At 42.2% G+C, this 21,984-nt stretch overlaps 1 protein-coding gene across 6 annotated transcripts in view; it reads left to right on the top strand.

The window, feature by feature from the left end:
* dmd (dystrophin) overlaps nt 1–21,984 on the top strand; it is a 1,945,510-nt gene that overhangs the window by 192,576 nt on the left and 1,730,950 nt on the right. For 2 of the 6 annotated variants that reach the window (XM_078559856.1, XM_078559855.1), the window contains exon 1: nt 12,421–12,707. The exons of the other annotated variants lie outside the window; for them this stretch is intronic. In XM_078559856.1, the coding sequence (XP_078415982.1) occupies nt 12,641–12,707 (67 nt within the window). In that variant the 5' untranslated portion in view covers nt 12,421–12,640. Of the gene's footprint in view, nt 1–12,420; nt 12,708–21,984 lie in introns of those variants that run through there. 6 annotated transcript variants of the gene reach the window in all.

Genomic DNA, 21,984 nt, shown 5'->3' with positions numbered 1-21,984 from the left:
AATCCTGCAACTCATCAGGCTTCATTTCTCTTCAGTTGTCAATTTTCAAAAATTATTTCTTTGGCAAACTAGCTGATTACTTAATGATTATTACGTAAAAAAGGTTTTTTTCTACTTTACATGCACCTAAATAACCAGCCACATCACTTGGGATTGGGATGTAATACATAAAGCTCTGTGGGAAGTGTTTTTTGTGATGAGGCAGAATGACAGCACTGTTATTCACCATGTAACTTGCTGGCAGCCTGAATATGCTGAACTGTAGAATGTTGCTAATTTTGCAGTCGTGTTCATAATAAAACGGCTTTAAATCTGTGCCTCTTTCTGAAAACACAATTAATTATGTCTAATGTGCCCAAAGGCAAATAGCTTGACTCTTCACTTAGCTTTTGTTACTGCTGCTTGGCAAAAGCTGTCTTAGAATTTCCCATCAACAGTAGTTTCTCCAGATCTTGGGTCATGTTTTTGTTAAGTTGGTTATAAAGCTAGTGTTGATTGTATCTCATGGGATTTATAGAGAAGGACTTATACAGTGCTACCAGAGCAGTGGCTCTCAAAGTGTGATCCACGGGTTGGTCCAAAATGCAAGTCACTGACACGCAATGCCACGGCCGAGGCCATACAAGAACAGGACAGAGCCCTCACCTGACATCACACAATTGCAATGGCTCCCGCATGGCAGCACAAGTCATCATACACGTGAGCAACAACAATGTACATTTATAAGCACGATTTGTATTACAGCTACAACTGCGAGATCAGATTTTCAAAACTTCTGGGGGTTGAAAACAAAGAGGAACCAGCTGAAAATGGAGCCCGACATGAGACTGAAGCTCTCTAGCTTGGAACCAGAGATCACCTCATTGGTGTCTCATCAGAAGCAGAGTCATTCTTCCCATTAATTCTGATCAGTTTATTGGCAGTGGCAAGAAAAAGCGGGTGGGGTAGGACTGGTAGGTTGCCCGTGGGGTCTTTTTGCCCTGCCTAATTGGTCCATGGATGAGAAATTTTGAGAACCACTTCGCTAGAAGATTGCTCTTTTATTCTGGAGTACACTGACCATTATGCAAAGGTACTTGCAATTTTTCAAGAAGAATCCAAAAACTGCCCTCACACCTTAATACAGTTAGTTATCCCACATGTTGGTTTTAAAACAGAGTGCTGTTAACTTTGAAGTAGTATTGGATAAGTTTCTATTTGTGAAACTTTAAGTAGAATTAGCCCTTCTTAATTTCATAAAACAAAATGGATTCAACTCTGGTTTATTGAGTGGCTCGTTAAAATTTGAATCAGCACAACTTGTATAGTTAATATTAATTGACAGTTCTGTCACAATTTGATTGAAAGTAATTGGATTTAAACCATTCATTGTGGGGCAAAAGCCCTGATATGAACTTTGAGGTGAGGAATAATTGGGGGAAGGGGGTAGTTTAACAGTTGGGAAACACAGAAGAAAGAGTCTCCAACTCGTTCTGCAAAATTCAAAGGCAGAATCTGATCGCCATTTTTGGAATCCATTTCCAGGTCGCAACCAGCCAGATTAAGAGGCTGGCTGGCTGCTGGGTGAGTCAGTCTGTGGCAGAAGGCCACAGCCATGGAGCATAGGAAAGGTGAGAGACATTGTGGGTCACTAGGATATCGATTTTGTTTGGGGGGTGGTGGTGAAGGAGGGGTCATGGATGACAGGGCAGCAGAGAAATTGGGAGAGGTGGGACCCTGTGGTGAGTAAGGGGGCTTGGGGTGGGAGGGCAGCCATAGAAGAGAGCGCGAGAGTGGTGCAGGGGGGGAGAACATAGAGATTGGTCCATGGAGGACGTCAGTTGCTGTAGCCTGGGGGGATTGTCCAGTTACTTGGGAGGTTAACAAGGCATCTTGATTGGCTGGGAGGAGGGAAAACACTCTTTTTGGCCCATAAGCAGTGCTGCAGAGGCACTTAAACTTGTTTCATTTAGCATCCCTTCTCTCCCTTCGGTTTCTTACACCCAGTTGGCCAGTGTTAAAACTGGAAGAAAAGAAAAATTCTAGGTATGTAGCCTCAATAAACTATTTAAATGATAAACACGCTCTGAGGTTGAATGCCCATGATCTGCCCTGTTTCTGTTAAAACCTGAAGTGGACAGGATTGAGATGGGTTGCGCTCAAGTTTTGAATTTTAACTTTCCATCTGTTCTTGGGGGGAGTTAAATTACTATCAGTACTCACTGTCTGACACACCTTTTGTAGTGATACTTTGAGCAATTTAGAAGCCTTAATAGCTTAATGCCAGCTATAGCCTACATTTCCTGACATCTATCAATAAAGTTTCCTGCTGGTGAAAAGTTTACAGGTGATCAGTGTTCTATTTCAGAAAACCAGATGAAGGGTAGAATTGGAACCAATCTTTACGCACATTTATAAGCTTTAATTTACAGAGATTATATTTACATTATTAACATCCACCTCCTCCCGAACAACCGCAGTTTGTCTATTTTTTTTTCAAAGTAAAATTATTTATTGAATTGCACAGATATCTTGGAGTACAAGTGAATCCACAGTTAATGCCTACCACCTGCATACAATTAAATGCAATTAATATACAATTAACAGACTCCCATCTCCCTCTTTAAATAAAAATTAAGACCTTATATACATAACCAAAATTTTGAAACAAATCAAAGACCTCTATATTTCTGTTTAAAGCATTGGGCAGAATTGCTCGGTCCTGTTGGCGTTGGGTGCCATGGCGGGTGTGAGCGGACAATATGGCGAGAAGGCCAAAAATTGGTTTTACGCCGTCATGAAATAAGTTTGTGATCATTTGCTTCACCCATCAATGGCGGGTTGTGTTTTCCTCCACCGCACATCAGGAACCTAATTTCAATACTTTAGCATCTCATTATAAGCCCTGCTTGCCAGAATCATCTCCTCCCCCCACACTGGATCATCCAGGCACATCGGCGTGATTGCATGCCGCTGTGTTTCACAACTGTACATAACTACACATAAGCGAGATGTGCCTAGCGAGCTGCACTTCACTCGGGACTTTGAGGTTTGCTTGCCTACCTTTCTTTGGCAACACTTGCAGCCATCAGTGCCAGCTCAGATTTGGCACAGTCAGAGATGTTGAGAGAGCAAAGTTAAGCTAATGGAAATGGAAGAAGATACAGACAGCAAGAGAAAGAAGCCAGATAGGCTAGCTGAATGAAGGAAGAGGGAAATTGTTCTTTACATTATTTCTTGTCAAATGATGATATTTTTGTTTAAGACATGCTGGTGTTAAGGAAAAACAATTTTTAATATGTAAATTATTCTGGCAGTATTGGTTATAAACATGTTTTACTGTAATCACAGCAAGAATGTAACCCAACTTGTCAAATTTTCAGATATTGTTGATATTGGTTTAGTCATATTGTATTCTTGGAAATTGTGTACATTAACCATTTTACATTTTAATGTATTTTTTTAAATGGAGAGGGAGTGTTACATATTGTAACAGCCAAGCATTTTGTTATACTGCCCTCTCTGTTGATAATGTTTAAATAAAGTTAGTTCAAAATGGCTGCCTGCAGTTGAGCATGTTAGTCTTATTGAGTGCAATACATAACAGAAAATATTAGGGTTACAGTTTTCAATTTGTTACCCCTTATAAAAGGCTGCTAATTTTAACGCCTGCCAGCAATTGGAAATCACATTTGTGTTTGTCCCACCTGATTAAGAGGAATTTAAGTAGGAATCATAGTCTCTAATGCTCTGTAAACAAACTTTTTAGTCACCTAAAAGAGATCCAGTACATTTTTGGGCTTTAGTCATTTCTAACTCCTATGTTAATTGTTCCTCATGACTTCTACAGTTTTTAGACAGCATTGATAATGTCCTGTAAAATGGCCTTGAACATTTTCCTACCACCAGTGTTGGGTTAACTGGTCTACTATTCCTGGGTTCATGAAATCCATGAATTGTGCTCGGAGTTAAAGTTCAAACAAGTCTTTTTACCAATTAAGAGATCAAAATGTAATTCATGTTCTAATGGTTTGGCGAGTTTTCAATCCCAATTTGCAATAAGACCTTTTAATAAGACTCTATCTAAAGAAGGGGTTCTCAAGGCAAATGATCTATTTATAAAAATTATTCCTTAAACCATTCTGATTATACAATAGTAATATTAATTTTATATGTAATCAACTAATTCCATAGTTTTGGGTCATAATTGGGCTAAGAAATTGTGCATGAGAAATTAGGCACATTAGCAGGTTTTTCTGAGGCACTATGAGTACCCTTCAGTCCCAAAATGGCACCCATGGCACGTACATGCACACTTGAAGGATGAATCATGCTGGGTGCCATATTGATGCAGGCAGTATTGTACATGCAGTGAATGTCAGTCAGATCTATGCAGAGCAAACAGATCATGACACCCATCTGTTCAATGCTATTCTGACGCCAGCGGTGCCATTTTGAATATCAATTCTTGCCAATGCCCTCTCAACCTCACGAAGGTGAACACGTGCTCAGTAGTGGGAAGGACCCTTGCCCTGTGCCTCCCACCACTTCCCTCCTCCACCAGTGCTATTTAAGAGAGGCATCAGCCAGCTAAAGGGTAATTGCTGGTTAATTTCCTCTGGCTGTTGCTTTGACTGTACAAGTGTTTTGCGCTTTGTACAGTTGCTTCAAGTTGCAATATAGAGTGGTGTGACAAGTGCTGAATGACTTCTTTTTGACTTATAGGATGCTACTCACAAAGTAGCTTGTAGACAAGGGTGACTAGGAGGCATGCCCCTTTGATCACAGCACGACCTGGAGAATAAGCAACAGCCACGCAGAGCAGGACGATCTGATGGGTGGGAAGGTGAAAAGCTCTCGGCAGAAGGACACATCCAGCAGGGCGTACAATTTTCCTATATCAACTTCAGCAAGGAACAATTTGTGAAATGTATGCGTTTCAGTAAGGACATCTCATTGAAATTTGCCACCTGTTGCAGCCACAACTGCAATCTCTGAGCAGATCAAGGACCACATTGTCAGTGGCTGTGGTATTGACCTTGATGATGAACTAGTACGTGTCTGGCATCTTCCAGGCTTGAACTGGAAATATTTGCAACATCTTTCATTTTGTTATCCATTGTTGTATAAGGGCACTGAGCCTCTCTATCAAAGGGAGCTAAACATTTTACTCTCCCCTGCCAGAGAGCAGCAGGTAGATCAAGCATGAGACTTCACTAGGATTGCAGGCTTCCCCTTATAGGATGCCATTGACTGCCCACACCTCACCTTGCATCCACTGCATGCCAAGTCTGCTCTATCCTGCAATGGAAAAGGTTCCACACCATCAATGCCCAGCTGGTGTGTGACCATAGGCAGTGAATCATGCAGGTCAATGCTCACTATCCTGGCAGCAATCATGATGTCTTCATTTTACAGCAGTCTCCTCTGCCAGTTACTTTTGAACCAATATTGCTGCAATCCAGCAAAGTGTGCCTACTTGGCAATAAGGGCTATCTGCTGATGGCATGGCTGATGGCTCCAGGGTGCAAGCACACACATGTAGACAACATGCATGCAATGAAAACCATGAAGCCACATGAAATGTGATAAAGCAGACCATTGGTGTTATGAACCACTGCTTCTGCTGCCTGCACTGCTCTGGAGGAGTCTTGCTCTACATGGCAGAGTGAGCATCAAGATTCATGGTGGTCTGCTGTTTGCTGTGCAATCTCACCTTTGTGAGGGGACAACCCTTGCCACCACCAGTGGAGGAGGAGTAGAAAGTTGAAGCGAGGACGCACCCTAGAAAACCCCTTTCTGCTTGGGCTGGCCATGAAAACCTCAGCCAAGTGTGACACCAGTAATCAAAGCCCCGATTCCCCATTCACCAACAGCTCCAAACCTTACCTTACCTCTGTTACTGACCATCATAGCATCCACTTGGCCACAATGTTAAAACAAAAGCCACCAGAAAATAAACATTCCAGCATAAACGCATAAATCAAATAATGTCATTTTACATAAAAAGCTCAACTAATCACCCTTGTGCATACCTCTAGTGCAAGGGTAAGCTTGTAGTACAAGATGAGGGTAAAAGTAAGGGCTTAATGTTAAATCATCTGCAGCTTCTAAATCAGAAGAGGTTATGGGATGAGGGGGAACTGTGATGTGAGAAGGCAGGTTAAATGTGGGGATGCCATCATCTTTTATGGTTTAAGCCCCGCTGCTGGCCACGGCCTCAGCAATAGCTGCCCCAATAATGGCTAGCACCATTTCCTCTGCAAGTGTTAGGACTTGCAGGTGTGCCTGTACTCTCCAGTTATCATGTGCTGCTTCTGGTTTTACACCACCTTATCCAGCAAGAAAGAAGAACATTGAAAGTGAGTGAGGGGCAATCTGTTCAGCTTATGTGGTTGTCATGGTTAAACAGCTGGCAGTGTTTGCAAGCTAGGAGATGTAGGAGATGAGGCTTGTAGCAGTGCAAATGTGTGTGAGAGTGAGGCGAAGCTTTGAATATTAGGTATGAGTTTTGATTGACAGAAATTGTTGGTAGGTGAGTAATTGGGGTGTAGTGAGTTGGGCAGTGGAATGTGAGAGTCTAATGGTGCAGTTGTTGGGATATGGCATTTGACGATATATTCACTCATCATGACCAGTCATGTGAGATCATTGAACTTCTTGTGGCACTGCATCCAGATCCAGGGGGCTTGACCACTGACATTGATATTGGCCTCAATGGCTATCTGCTACCTTTTGACTGGATGTCTAGTGGTCCTCCTGGACATAGGACATTTCTCTTCCTTTTCACCTCCTCTACCAAGGCCACCAGTGCAGTGTCTGAAAGCCTTAGAGCGCACTCTCTGCCATGTTGTGTCATTTCATGCTTTTTTCCAGATCAGATTCTCTTCAGCCAAGACACCCTGCAACTAATCTAACTACAATGCACTGCCTTTTTAAGAGGTGGAATCTAGCTTTAAGCTTCCTGTCAATGAGAAGTGTAGATAGTGCTGGCTTGACATAGAGACAATAGAGTTGGGCAGGAAGAACATTTGCAGTTCTTGCACCAGTTTTCAGGAGTTATCAAATTTAGCGCATAGTCTCTAGACTGTAGAATTGCTGACAAACGAAATGTTTCAAAGCTTCCCATTTTAGACTCATCAGGACAGATGCAAGTATACCAAACCTCAAAGGGAGCAGCAATTTTTATTGCATGAGAGGAGGGTGCTGATTGGTTGGCAATGGACTCTGATTGTTGGAGGCATTACCATGAAGAATGTACCATCGCACAGTTAACTGCCAAGCTTTTGTTTAAATTCAAACTGAACTGGTCAAGTCTGATTGGTCAGCGCATTGCCTTGGAAATGGACCAGGGAATGGCTGTTTCCCAAGTTTCTGTTCAGATGAAAAATGTGGCACGTAACTTCAAGCACACATAAGTGAGCCACACTGCGAGCCCAACTGATAATAAATTGGCTGTTAGTGTAATTCTTAGCACATCAGGATTGCTTAGCAAATGTTGTCTAATTGTGGAATCACATCAAATGCCAGACGTTATGTCCTGGGCTTTGGAAGCATGGGCTGGTTGAGTACAGTCAGTACTTTGCCTGTTGTGAACAGCTGAAGGGATGTGCTGTTTGATATGCACCAGTTGTTGGGACGTACGGCCTACATACCTGGCATCACACTGGCACTGAAATTCATATACCACACTATTCAGTTGTGTGGTTGGCAGAATGTATTTTTGGCTTGAAGGCAGCATCCTGTTAGTGGAGAATACCACTCGTGTTGCTACTGCATAGTAGCAGCATCAAACTATTTCACCTGTTGCTCGAAGTTTTGAGGCACCTTACCCTTCCAGGGTAATCTGAGGTAGACTGAGTACTTTCTAGGACTGAAAGTGACAACCTTAGGCTCATTCATGAGTTTGCTTGATATACAGTGAATAATGAGCTGACTGGGGTAGCCATTATCCCACAGGATGGCCTTGATGTGCCTTATTTCAGCATCAAGCTTGCATGGTGAGCAAATGGCTCGGGCCCTATTTGCAAGGTTGCGGATAATCCAATCTTATAGTGCATGGAACTGCTGGAATCCCAATGTGTGTATTGACCAGTGAAGGTAGGCTTGTGGTAGATAGTAGTAGAGTACCCATTGACAGATTTCTCAACTAGCATGTCCAGGAAAGGGAGCTCATTTGACTGCTCCATTGCAAAGGTGAATTTGAGTGCAGGATGGAGCCTAATAAGATGTGTGAGGAAATTCTTATATGCAGCTGCAGATTCAAATATAGTAAACGTATCATCTACATGTTGGAAATATGCAAGGGATAGGAGGTTAAGGGTCATTCCAGCGCAGAGGCATTTCTCATGAAATCTACAAAGATGTTGGTGAGAGCTGGGTCTGGAGGGTATCCCAACGCAACACCATCTAAATGAAAAGCTTCAACAGCATGCCTCTTTCAGCAAAACTGTAGTATGTATGACTGTTAGCTTTGTGGGAAATTGGATTGCAGAAGCTACAAGCTCTTGATTACATGTCATGGTGAGTGATGCACTGGTCATGGGAAGTGTACAGTGCACCTAAGCCATAGAAATGTTTCTATTCCCATTTGGATTGCTCCTGTTTAGTATTCTTGCTAATGCAATGTGGAATCAACCTGGTGGTGTTAGTTTCTTTTCTTTCTCTTCTATTTGTAACAGCAAATATATATTCCCTCTTCACTTGTGGGAGGCCAGCATTGGGCAAATGGTATCAAAGCTGTTTGGCACCCAGCATCAACAGCACTTTATTTCTTCATAGAGTGCTTCACTTTGCTGATCAGATGTGATGTTCCCACTCTTGAGTTGTATCTGTAAAAGAAAAAGACAAATGTTTTGTGCTTTATTCTGCCCTTTTAAACTTCCCTTGAGTTGGGGAGGACAGTTTGCCTTGTTGGCTGGTCATGGATGGGAAACTTAAGAGGTTGAAGACTTTGGATGTGAATTGTGTCACTACACTAACACAGAGCTCTGCATGTGTTTGCTTGCACACACACACAGCTGCCCTTCTGGTTGCTGAATATTTAGTCTTTTAATGAGTATCAGCAAAGGGCCCAATTTTTATGAAAGTATTTAACAGGTTTTGCCAAAAGTTTAAGTACCTAGGAAATGCCGTAAACCATTGTAGGATCTTATAAAATCGCTGCTTAATAAGGGCTTCCTTGAAAGCCTTTTTAAGGAAATCTTCAGAATTGACTATCCAAATCCAGTATAATTAACATTTCCAATAAGAAATCCATTTGTAATGTGTTTAGAGACTCCATTATCAAAAACCGAGCTGCAGGGAGTGGTTGGCTAGATTTGCCTTCCCATTGTTATGCTGTAGGATTCATCCCTATAACTATTTATAGTCCATTGCAGATTAATTTGGCAAGAGCACTCATTGCTCTAACAAGTTCCAATATCTGCCTTTAATTTTCCACCTCCACTAAAGGGGAAGGGCCTTGTCCCTGGTACAATCCTGGGTAGTAGGTATAAACCAGGCAATTACAGGCCAGTGAGTCAAACATCAGTGGTAGGGGAACTATTGGAAACAATTCTGAGGGACAGGATTAATCTCCACTTGGAGAGGTAAGGATTAATCCGGGATAGTCAGCATGGCTTTGTCAGGGGGAGATCATTTCTCCATGATTGAATTTTTCAAGGAGGTGACTAGTTGTGTACATGAGAATAGTGCAGTTGATGTAGTCTACATGGACTTTCGTAAGGCTTTTGACAAGGTCCCGCATGGGAGAATAGTCAAGAAGGTAAGAGCCAGGGATCCAGGGCAATTGGCAAATTGGATCCAAAATTGGCTTAGTGGCAGGAGGTGATTGTCGAAAGTTGTTTTTGTGATTGGAAGCCTGTAATGAGTGGTGTACTGCAGGCATCGGTGCTGGGACCCTTGCTGTTTGTAGTGTATGTTAATGATTTAGACGTGAATTTAGGAGGTATGATCAGTAAGTTCGCAGATGACATGAAAATTGGTGGTGTCGTAAATAGCAAGGAGGATTGCCTTAGATTACAGGACGATATAGATGGGCTAATAAGATGGGCAGAGCAATGGCAATTGGAACTTAATCCTGAGAAGTGTGAGGTGATGCATTTTGGGAGAACTAACATAGCAAGGGAATACACAATGAATAGTAGGACCCTAGGAAGTACAGGGGGTCAGAGGGACCTTGGTGTACATGTCCATAGATCCCTGAAGGCAGCAGCACAAGTAGATAAGGTGGTTAAGAAGGCATATGGGAAACTTGCCTTTTTAGCTGAAGCATAGAATATAAGAGCAGGGAAGTTATGTTGGAGCTGTATAAAACGCTAGTTAGGCCACAGCTGGAGTACTGTGTGCAGTTCTGGTCGCCACACTGTAGGAAGGATGTGATTGCACTGGAGAGGGTGCAGAGGAGATTCACCAGGATGTTGCCTGGGCTGGAGCGTTTCAGCTATGAAGAGAGACTGGATAGGCTAGGGTTGTTTTCCTTAGAGCAGAGAACCTCCTGTTACAGGTATACAAAATTATGAGGGGCATAGATAGGGTAGATAGGAAGAAACATTTCCCCTTCACAGAGATGTTAATAACCAGGGGGCATAGATTTAAGGTAAGGGGCAGGAGGTTTAGAGGGGATTTGAGGATTTTTTTTTCACCCAGAGGGCATGCGGTATTTAGAACACATTGCCTGAGGGCGTGGTAGAGGCAGGAACCCTCACAAATATTTAAGAAGTATTTAGATGAGCACTTAAAATGCCATAGCATACAGGGGCCAAGTGCTGGAAAATGGGATTAGAATAGATAGGTGCTTGATGGCTGGCATGGACATGATGGGCCAAAGGGCCTGTTCCTGTGCTGTATAACTCTGACTCTATGACATGTCATCTCAACCTCAAACAATTCTTCAAACAAAAGCACATTCTCAACACTTAACTACAACTAAAATCAGGTTAGTTACTATGGCCTGCTATAGCTAACAGGGCCCAACTAAAGTTTTGCTTGTATATTTGATATTGCACGTGATCCGCGTGGCATCAGATCATGCTGTCAGCATGTTCTGAGGAATACTTTCCTGTAGTTTTCCAAAATGGGACCTCTGGGGATCCCCAGGATCACCAGAATACAGAATTCTTGAGACACACTTTTTTCACCTATACGTGTTGATTTTGCATGCATATTGGGCTTGATTTAATAGCGGGGGATGAACCTGCTTCGTCGGTCAGCAGGACCCATGGTCGCATCCTGTCACGTGACTGCCGCCCGGGCTGCTGTCCCTGTTAAGGCTGGCTGCCCGCTCCCAGGAGCTGCCAGTTAATCAGTGTGCCTGTGCCTAGCTGTGCCAATGGGAGCTTTGGTCACTGCAGGGGTGCACCTGGAGGAGGAGGGTGTATCAATGGATGTGCACCCTCACAACCAGATAAATGGAGCCTGGTGGGTGCCAGAGCCAATCAGGCAGGCCCTGGTGAGGATGGGAGTGAGTGGTTGATGAGGGTAGGTGCTGCTGCTGTCAGGGGGGCATTGCCACAAATGCATGGGCCAAAGGGTACCTGAAAAGCCCTCCGAGAAGCCAACAGAGTTTACCAGATGCTCTCCCCAGGTGGCAGAGGGCCCACCTGCCCCTAGTTAAATAATAGCGGAGGTGGGAAGAGGCCCTAAGCTGGTCACTTAAATAGCTCAATTGAGCTCTGGCGGGAAGGATCCTCCACCACCTTTCCTACCATTGACAAGATGGCACGACAGCAGGAAGTCGATGGGCACGCCACCTGCTGCCTCCCCACAACAACTTACCAGCCTTCCTATCTTCCAGGCAGTTCCCAAAGGGCTGGTAAGATCCAGCCAGTTATATCTGTTGGGTTGTTTGTTGGGGTACCTCAGAGGCTGTTGATATTTTTCAGTAGTACTCCACACAAAAATCTTGGAAATTACTGTGCCATCCTAAATAGCTTGTTTTGAATGACCCAAACCCATGCAATTGAAACAGAAAAATATGCTGATAACTTTGTCTATTTTAGTTAATTTTGAATGTTGTACACTCGTTTATTTCCTTTTCAATAAAGAAAAAGTGTCTCAATACTAAAGGTTTTATTTTAAATTGCAAATGACATATTTGTAGGAGAACATCTAATTTGGCTTAAATCTGCACAATGTGAACTAATTTATTCTTCCTGTAAAGTGTAGATATGATATACAGATTAAACTGCAGATTTTAGACAATGTTGAACCATTTGTAACTGGAATGCTTGTTATAATGTTAAAAGACAAGTTTCACTGCAAGGGAAAATGCATTAACGGTTGCTAAAACTATAGGAACAGCTGCCTTACATTGTTCAAAGTTATTATTTAGACTACTTCAAGAACAGATCCTTATAAGTACTGTCCATAGGAAGTTGTAATGTGGTTAACTGTACTTTTGGGCAGGGAGTTGTTTCTGCGCAGGATCTGGAATTTGAAACATCTTGGGGCCTCAACAGTGCAGACAGCAGTGATTCTTGCAACATGCTGGAAAGCTGATCATCGCTCCCCTGCAGAGGTCTTCTTTCAAGGACAGTTAACTTTTTTCGCTGTATGTGTATAAACTGAGGGAACAGTAGTGGGTGCCTGTGTGGATTATAGAGTGAAAAGGCAAGAGTTCAGCAGAATAGGACTAATCTTGAAGTTGTTTGAAAACTTGATGGCGTTTCTGTCTCATAAACTACAATCGTCGACAATGTTTTGGTGTGAAGAACTGGAAGATGATTGTAAGTTTTACCATTGCCCAAACACTTGTCCTTGCTGCAAATTCCCTTGCTTCAATTGTGATATTCTATATTTGCATGTTAATGAAAAAAGCAAAGTTTTAATGAGGAATTTGTTGCTGTAAACTATGGTTGTATTTTGTATTGTACTACTTTAAATTAGAACATAGTTAAATGACTGGATCATAAGTAAGGTGAGATTTATGCATTTCTGAGTGTGTAATAATTACTCAATATCAATTTAGCTATTGCTAATTAAATGTTTGGAGAATTGTTGTAACTTAAACCTCTTTAGTTAATTAAAAAGTTTAGCACCAATAACAATGCAGGAGTTCTTAATTTCTAGAGATTCTGCAGTGAATTCCTGTGTGTTGGGAACATAAACCTATGGTGCACATGTACTGCCTTTTGGATTTCACTGAACAAAACCGAGACACATTTGGTTTAGATTTTTCTGGGAGGCATAAAAGCAGATTTAATGAACTTCATAACAGCTCAAGTCTTTTTTCTGATAAAGCTGTTGCAATGCCAATATGTAGCCAAATGCTTTGAACTTGTTGACACAGAGGATGTATGCTTCATGCTGATTTAAAGGGGCTATGTCGTCATGGACCTGTGAAACTTATTACCCTTTTGTGTGCCAAGTACTTGCCAAGTGACTCAATAACATCATAGAAGCATTGAATTTACAGCATAGGAGGAGAACATTTGGATCATCATTCCTGTGCCAGTATTAGCTCTTCAGCTGAAGCTGTCTGCTTAAATCCTATTTCCTTATCATTTTGCCATGAAGTTATTGATCATGTTTGCATATATTGTTCCTCAGAGTTTGATTATTGAAAATATACTTTCAGACATAAAATCAGCTTACAGAAATCAGTGTGTGCTGTATTTTTTCCCTGGGGTCAACACACTGGCGTTAGAACTGAGTTTCAGGTCATTTTGTTCTTGGTTGCTTTAAGGATTTCTCCACTCCTAAAACATTGGACTGAATTTTAACTGTAATGACTTGGCAGGTGTAAGTTGGGGGTGTGAAACAAAAGCAAAAATTGCTGGGAAAACTCAGCAGGTCTGACAGCATCTGTGGAGAGAAAGACAGAGTTAACGTTTTGAGTCTGTTTGATTGGCTGATTTTACCAGCCCCCAGGAGGCAAGCTGAGAGGCGGGGGAGAGCGGGGGTTCGGCAAAAGTTGTTAAAGTCTCAAAATTCTGTCCCTGATCCAAACCGCTCTTCAACGTGCCCATTTTCAGCTTTAACTGAAGATGGATGTTGGGGGGAAGCCAGCCTGATCCAACTTGCAACTTTAGATATGAACATCATTGCAGTGAAGACTTGGTGGATTCAGAAGGTAACTCCTTTATTCTTTTATGGGCAATGGGCATCGCTGGAAGGACCATCCCTAATTACCCTTGAACTGAGTGGCTTGCTGGGCCATTTCAGAGGGCAGTTAAGAGGCAACCACATTGCTGTGGATCTGGAGTCACATGTAGGCCAGATCGGACAAGGATGGCAGGTTTTCATCCCTAAAGGACATTAGTGAATCAGATGGGTTTTTACAACAATAGATGATAGCTGTCATTGTCACCATTACTGATACTAGCTTTATGCTCCAGATTTATTAATTTAAATTTCACCAGCTGCTGTGGTGGGATTTGATCCTATGACCCCAGAGCATTCGTCTGGGCCTCTGGATTACAAGTCCAGAGACCTCACTACTACACCACCATCTCCCATCTCCCCTTCTTGCTGCAGCCATCTCTGAATGGTTCCCCACATGCCTAGAGGCCCAGCCTGCTGTTCAGTGTGACCTCCAGGCAGGGAACCACCAATAGCTTGTGGAGTTAAAGCTTCGCAACATCGATAGGAATCAAGAATTGTGGGTTCCCTGCGGATCAGGTCAGAAAAAAATTCTGCCCATTTTCCTGTGAATGTGGGTAAGAAAGAATCTTTTTTTCCTTGTGATGAATTTATAATATATATTGAGCCTAAGAAGTTTTTCAGTATCATCTTTTTAGATGTTAACTTGCTGCATTGGGCTTCCCTCATAACTGCTTCTATACCTTTCATATGACCTACAAACAGATGTCACCTTCACTAATTAAACTGCTGAGTTTGGCAGATATCACAGGACCATAATGGCTCATAAAAACATTTGTGGACTCTGCACTAATTTACATGTATCCTTTGTCTGTCACACTTGGGCCTCATGCGGTAACTCATTTGATTGGCTGAATTTTGATTGGCTGATTTTATCATCCCCCAGGAGGCAGGCTGAGAGGCAGGGGGGTTCGATAAACTCAAAGGGAGCTGTGCCAGAATGGCTCCCTGATACAGTCCTGCCACTGAAACATTTTATTGACAGCAGGACTGGAAGTAGACAGGTTGCCCGCTCCCAGGAGAGGCATTTTTTCCCACCATGGGAGGAGGCTGCCAGCTAAATGACTTTTTTTAAAAAAAAAATCTTACTTGCCTCTCATTGGCTCCAGATCTTGCATACCCAAGCGGGGACTTCTCCTGATGGCGCTGCTGAGGCTTAATAGCTACTGGCCCTTTGATTGGACTGGCAGCATGGAGATCCTGCCCACCATCTCTAAATGGATGCCAATTAGGAGGCCGCCTGTGGTAAAATTGTCGTGTGGACCCTGCTGTCGGCAAGTGCGAGCTCGGTACTTGCATTTCACTCCGACATCGGGTTCCACATTCATTTGGTAAAATTCAGCCCAGTGTCTTCATAAAATAGCAACAACAAATAACTGAATAAATAGGCAAAGGTATTAAACATAACAAGAACAATTTATATTTATGTAACCCCTTTAATGTAATAAAACATCCAAGGCACTTACAGGAGTATTGTAAAGTAAAATTAGACCATGAGCCACATGAGGCAATATTAAGGCAGATGGCCAAAAACTTGGTTAAAGAGGTGAGTTTTAAGGAGCATTTTAAAGGAAGAAAGCGAGGTGGAGAGTTGAAGACATTTAAGGAGGGAATTCCAGAACTGAGGGTCAAGGCTGCTGAAAGTGCAACTGCTTTAATCCAGAAAGCTAAGTGGTGAAGGATAGAACTGGAGCAAATTTTTACACACTTTGATAAGCATTTATTTACAGAGATACATATTGCAAACATTCATCTCCTAAGCCCAACAATCACAGTTTCAGTCTGTTCCTATTTATAGGAGCATATATGAATCTCCAGTTAATAGACACAATTAAATGCAATGATGGCTACCAACATTGGAACAATTAATATTAGGTATGATCAAGAGGCCAGAATTAGATCACTGTAGATATCGTGGAGGATTTGGGCACTGGGGGAAAGTACAGAGATAGGGATGGGTGAGGCTATGGAGGAACTTGAACATAAGGATGAGAATTTTAAAATCAAGGTGTTGCTTGACTGGGGGTCAGTGTAGGTCAGCACAATAGGTGAACGTGACTTGGTGCAAGTGAGGACATGGCTTTTAACATAATAATAATGTAATTATGACTAAGTAGAAAAAGTGTACATGAACTTACAATGAAACTCTACTAAGGTGTATGAAAGCAACCAGACAAAAAAGAGTTGTCTGCAAAATAGACTAATTAAAAACATGGCAAAACAATAAATTTGACAAATTATTTGCAGCAAAAATCCTTTCTGCAGTTCTCTTGAACGTTCATTTAACTGAGAAACTTGTTATTGGAACAAACATTTATGACATAGATATTAGAAAATAATAACCTTTTCAAAAGAAAGCGTTTACAGCCTGTGAGACAAATCCACCTGCAGTTGGTGCTCCAGTGTCAGCTTTAAATCAGTATTCTGACTGTAAGGGACATTTTAAAGGGCTTGAAATGGTGTTGTTTGATGTCTTTCCATAGCTGTGTATCACCCTACCTGAACAATCTCCGTCAGCCATATCTCCCTGTGAAAATCCTGTACTCCTTTGACACTGTCATCTGTTACTGTTCGTCTTTTCTGGCAACTCCTTCAGCTAATGTATCCCCACCCCTGAAACATTCATCTCTAGCGTCTCTACCTAGCCATCTCCCTCACCGCATTCACAAGCTTCCTTCAGACTCTTCTTTATGCCTCCTTTCCTCTCTCCTGCTCAGTGTCCTTTAGCTAGTCACCATACTGTAAAGTGCTTTGAAACATCTATTTTTACATAATTAGCACCATATAAATGCAAGTTGTTGCACATAGCCCATCTAGCCCACCCTATTCAAACCTGAAGCCACAAATGCCATTTATCCACCCCTTAGTCATCTAGGGGTATAACTTAGGCAGCGTAATGAATGTCTGAACTGAGAAAGCAAAGGCTGGCTGGCTCAAAAAATAAGCCATGGGCATTATTAATATTAACTGGGTGAGCTGCCAGCACCTGTTGTGTCTCTACAACATTAGGGATAAAACTTGTTTTTTGGTGGTGCTTTCCCTACAGCTATTTCACAATCCCAATAGTAGCTGGCTCAGCTCTTTGGTATTGAATATAGCAGAGAGGGCCTGAACCAGGCTTTAGGCCTATCATTTACAAATGTAAGGCAACGAGTATCGGCTTTGGGTTGCTGGCAGGGGCCTAATATCTTCAGGTATCCTTTGGGTCCTCTGAAATGAGCCTTTTTCTGTCTTTTTTTTACCTCTGAGGTAAGAAAATCAGACTGCATCAGGGGAAAAAAATAATGAAGGGAAATTTTCTGTCTTTCGCTCGTAACTGGGAGTTTGTCCACCGAGAGTGCTTATTGAAAAGTGAGATGCATTTAATGTACAATTTGGCAACCATTATTTTAAATAGCTGGAAAATTGTGCATAGTATGCAGCTAAATTTCCACGGTACACCTCCAAGGGCTGAGGCTCCTTCAGAAGATAACCTGCAATTGCCCCAGCATGAAACCTATGCTGCTTAGTTTTTGTACAGTGCTTTTAAATTAAAAATGATCTGATAAATGCCTGGCTGACCATATACGTTGTAGATGTGGGTGGAGATTGATTTGGCTCAGTTGTGATTTCCCGATGGTTAACTCATGCTCTCGTCTAGGTTCATACATGAACAATGGATGAGGGAGCAAAGTTGGCTTGAGATGCCTGTGAAGATTCAACATTCCAGAAAGGAGGGGAATAAACTGGCGAGGAAAGAAAGCATGTGCAATAGGTTATGTTGCACACAGTTAGAAGTAGAGGGGGGAAGGCAAACTCAAATAAAAATTTTCATTAAAAGTAGTTTTATATCAAGGTCATGGTGACTTTTGAAAAGGATAAAAGAGCTCTGAAGGATTTCAGGATAATGAAAGTACGCCTCTTTTCTATCTCTGATTTATAATTGGGCTAAAGGAGTTTTACTGGAGGCTTTCTTTGTACTATTGTGGGTTGGCATCTTGAGTTTGTGCCAAGGCCAAAGGAGAATAATAATGGCACTGATTGGTTTGAATTCTGTCTTGTTCCGAAAGCAGATAAAGCACTATGCCAGAGATTTCTTTCTCATGAGGTAACACTGTATTCTTTTGAGACTTGCTGTGTTATCCAGCAGCTGCTTTAGTGGGTGGCACATTGGTGAAGGTCATGGGTTGCAGTGTGGGAATCTCAAACCTTTTGCTTGGTTCCATCCGAGGACCAACTTTCGTGAGAACAGATGTGTATGAAACTTAATAGTTTCTGGTTGAAGTACAGATAGAAGCTGCTTAGAGCATGTCAGCAAGATTTTCCTTCAGCACTATTTTTAGCTGCACCTTATTAGTTGACTTAATTGACTAAACAGAACTGAGTCAATAAACTTCATTAGTCTTGGGAAAGATTTCTTCTGTGTTCAAATGTTGTTAAGGGAACCTACATTCTTAAGCAAAATGTTATTGCGCAAGGCTACTAGAGTAGCAATTCCCAGACCACTCGATTTGCTTTCCTGTCTCCTTCCCCTCTTCCTTGGCTTACAGTATCTAATGATGCAGAGACAGTGTAAAATGTGATTCGGCTCTTTGCCAAGCCTGTCTGAGTACCGTATCCAGGTTGGCTTTGGTTCATGTTACCTACAGTAATGTTGAAGGTGCTCTGTTCTAATTACTTTTTTTAAAATTGTCATTTCCTCACTTTATTGCTTCAGTACGCCTCAGTTCACTGACTTGCTGGCAAAATGACGTGGCACTCAAAGGTTGGCTACTAGCCCTCCCCATTGCAAGTCATTGGAAGGCATTGTTTGGGAAGAATATCCTTGTCCAGTTTATTCTGATCTAAGAATAAAACATGGTGTCTGCCTGGCAAGGTTTCATCAACATCTAAGCAGAATACGGGACAAACCCGTTCAGTTGCTGTTTTTTGATCAGCATTCTTCACTCTTCACTTTTAACTGTCAGTTTCTCTTTCCCTCCCTTTTCTATAGCCTCGGAATATGTCCTTCTTAGCTATCATTTTTTAATTATGACGAAAGGTACATATCCAACACATAACCTTACTTTTCTCTTTATCAGATGCCTATAAACCAACCATTAGGTTAATAAGCTTTTTAAAATTAAAGTGGAACTATTTTTTAAAAATAGTGGAACAAAATTCTCTTTATGATATTGTATGCCTCTGCAATTAGTTTTGGAAAACTGTTATTTTTAAATTTGTTTACAGGATGTGGACGTCACTGGCTAGGCCGGCATTTATTGCCCATCTCTAATTGCCCTTGAGAGGGTGGTAATGAGCTGCCTTCTTGAACCGCTTACGTCCCTATGGTGTAGGTACACCCACAGTGCTGTTAGGGAGGGAGTTCCAGAATTTTGACCCAGTGACAGTAAAGGAATGGTGATATATTTCCAAGTCAGGATGGTGTATGGCTTGGAGGGGAACTTCCAGGTAGTGATGTTCTCATGTGTCTGCTGTCCTTGTCCTTCTAGATGGTAATAGTCATGGGTTTGGGAGGTGCTGCCTAAGGAGGCTTGGTGAGTTTCTGCAGTGCACCTTGTAGATGGTACACACTGCTGCTACTGTGCATCGGTGGTGGAGGGAGTGAATGTTTATGGAAGGTGTGCTAATCAATTGGGCTGCTTTGTGCTAGATGGTGCAAGCTCCTTGAGTGTTGTTGGAGCCGCACTCATCCAGGCAAATGGAGAGTATTCCATCACACTTCTGACTTGTGCTTTGTAGATGGTGGACAGGCTTTGAGTAGTCAGGAGGTGAGTTACTCACTGCAGGATTCCTAGCCTCTGACCTGTTCTTGTAGCCACAGTATTTATATGGCTAGTCCAGTTCATTTTCTGGTCAATGGTAGCCTCCAGGATGTTGATAATGGGGAATTCAGTGATTGTAATGCCATTGAACTTCAAGGGACAATGGTTAGATTCTCTCTTGTTGGAGACAATCATTTCCTGGCAGTTGTGTGGCATAAATGCTACTTGCCGCTTGGCAGCACAAGCCTAGATATTGTCCAGGTCTTGCTGCATTTCGACATTGACACTTCAGTATCTGAGGAGTCACAAATAGTGCTGAGTGTTGTGCAATTATCAGCGTGTCAGGAAGATATAATAATTTTCATAATGTTATTGGAATTTATTGTGAAGTAGAATAATAGCGGTGTGTGTGTACATGTATGTATGTATGGAGGGGACTTAGTTGAATTAAAGACAGCTGGTCTGAAGGCATTGATGTAAGAAGAGAAGCTAGGGTTGAAATGCTAAATTGGTAAACATGGATGAAGTTTTAGAATGTGAGGTGTAAAGGGAACACTTGTATTTTTAAATAAACTAGAGCAACTTGAATTCAGAAGAGGGGGTGAAATGTTACGTCTAGCCAGAAGAAGTTAAGAAACAGTGTGTTTATCTTTTCCAAAGATTAATGGTAAAATTAATACTAGGATAGATATTTATTATTAGAGAGGACAAAAGACATAGTGAAACAATGGGAATTTGCATTCAAGGGGGAAAATATATATAAAGGAGAGAAGGCTGTGTGTGAGGGCAGGCATTTTAAGATCTAGTACAAGTAGTACAAGTGTGAAAAGCCTCCAGCATCTAAGCCTCATGCTGCTGTTTACATGGAACTGAAGTTAAGAAAACTCACTTTGAATTCAAATTAAAAACCAGGATAGAACTTTTTTCTTAATATTAATTTGAGAATAGCACTCCACTTGTGTCATCACTTGTAAGTGGACAGCCTGAGAAAACCCAACCTGTGTGCAACCTAACCTTATTCCTCAGGCAATTGACATTTAGCAACTTGAGTGCACTCTTAGATCTGATGCAGAGAGGTAGGGCTGGTTAGCTTAGGGATACACGCGGACTATAGAATGATAGCAGTGTTAGACAACTGAACCACAGTATTTCCTGTTCCGAAGACTAAGCTGTAAAGGATCAATAATTGCAGGAGATGGAAAACCCCTAGAATTTGTAGGAGTGCCAGGGATTTTGCCTCCTTCCAGGGAACATAGCAGCAAATGTGTATCTAATTGAATGGTGGAGCAGGCTTGAAGGGCTGAATGACCTACTTCTGCTCCTAATTCTTATGTTCCTATATTCTTAGCTCCATGTATATCAGGTTTGGGGTATGAAATATGGGGGCGATTCTAACTCCCAAACAAAAGGTGGCTTTGGTTTGGGTGGGAGGATTGAAACAGGAACCCAACCTGCTTGGAACCCGCCCACTTCTAGTTGTAAAAGGAAGGGGGATGAGTGACTGGAGATCAATTCACCTGCAGGAGGTGGGTCAGCCATTGAAACCCTTTAAGGAAGCTGCCTGCCTTAATTTTAACACTGATTCTACTTTTTAAACCACAATTGGCCAGATCTTCTGGGCCTCTGAAATCCTGGCAGATCAAAAGAGCTGAGAAGGGCTGAATCCATCAAGCACGTACCTCAACAAAAAAAGAAAAGTACTGCGGATGCTGGAAATCTGAAATAACAAAAGATGCTGGAAAAACTGAGCAGGTCAGGCAGCATCTGTGGAGAGAAACAAAGTAAATGGCCTGAATTTTCACTCCCAGGTCTGGAGCACAGAGTCAGGGCATTTCCCAGCTCCACAAACCCCACTCAGGAGAAAGTGCCCTGGAAGTTGGGATTTTCGTTCCGGGGCGGCGGGGCTCTCTGGGATCTGGGACTGCCAACCCTTGATTGAGTGCTTGGGCTGCTGCATGTGGAGGCAGGCTGGGCAGAAGGCCTGCCTCGGTGCTCTGGCACTATGTTGAAGTTTAAAAATAATAATAAAACATAAAACAGACCTCCAGCCCTCACTCCGCATACACACTCCCCATGCCCCATCCATGCCAACCCATGCTGCCCACCCACCCTCCATGGTCCCTCATACCCTCTATGCCAACATATGCCACTTTGCCTA

Source organism: Cetorhinus maximus, chromosome 16, assembly GCF_964194155.1.
Source record: "Cetorhinus maximus chromosome 16, sCetMax3.hap1.1, whole genome shotgun sequence".
Classification (NCBI taxonomy): domain Eukaryota; kingdom Metazoa; phylum Chordata; class Chondrichthyes; order Lamniformes; family Cetorhinidae; genus Cetorhinus; species Cetorhinus maximus.
This window is presented reverse-complemented; position numbering and strand designations above follow the sequence as displayed.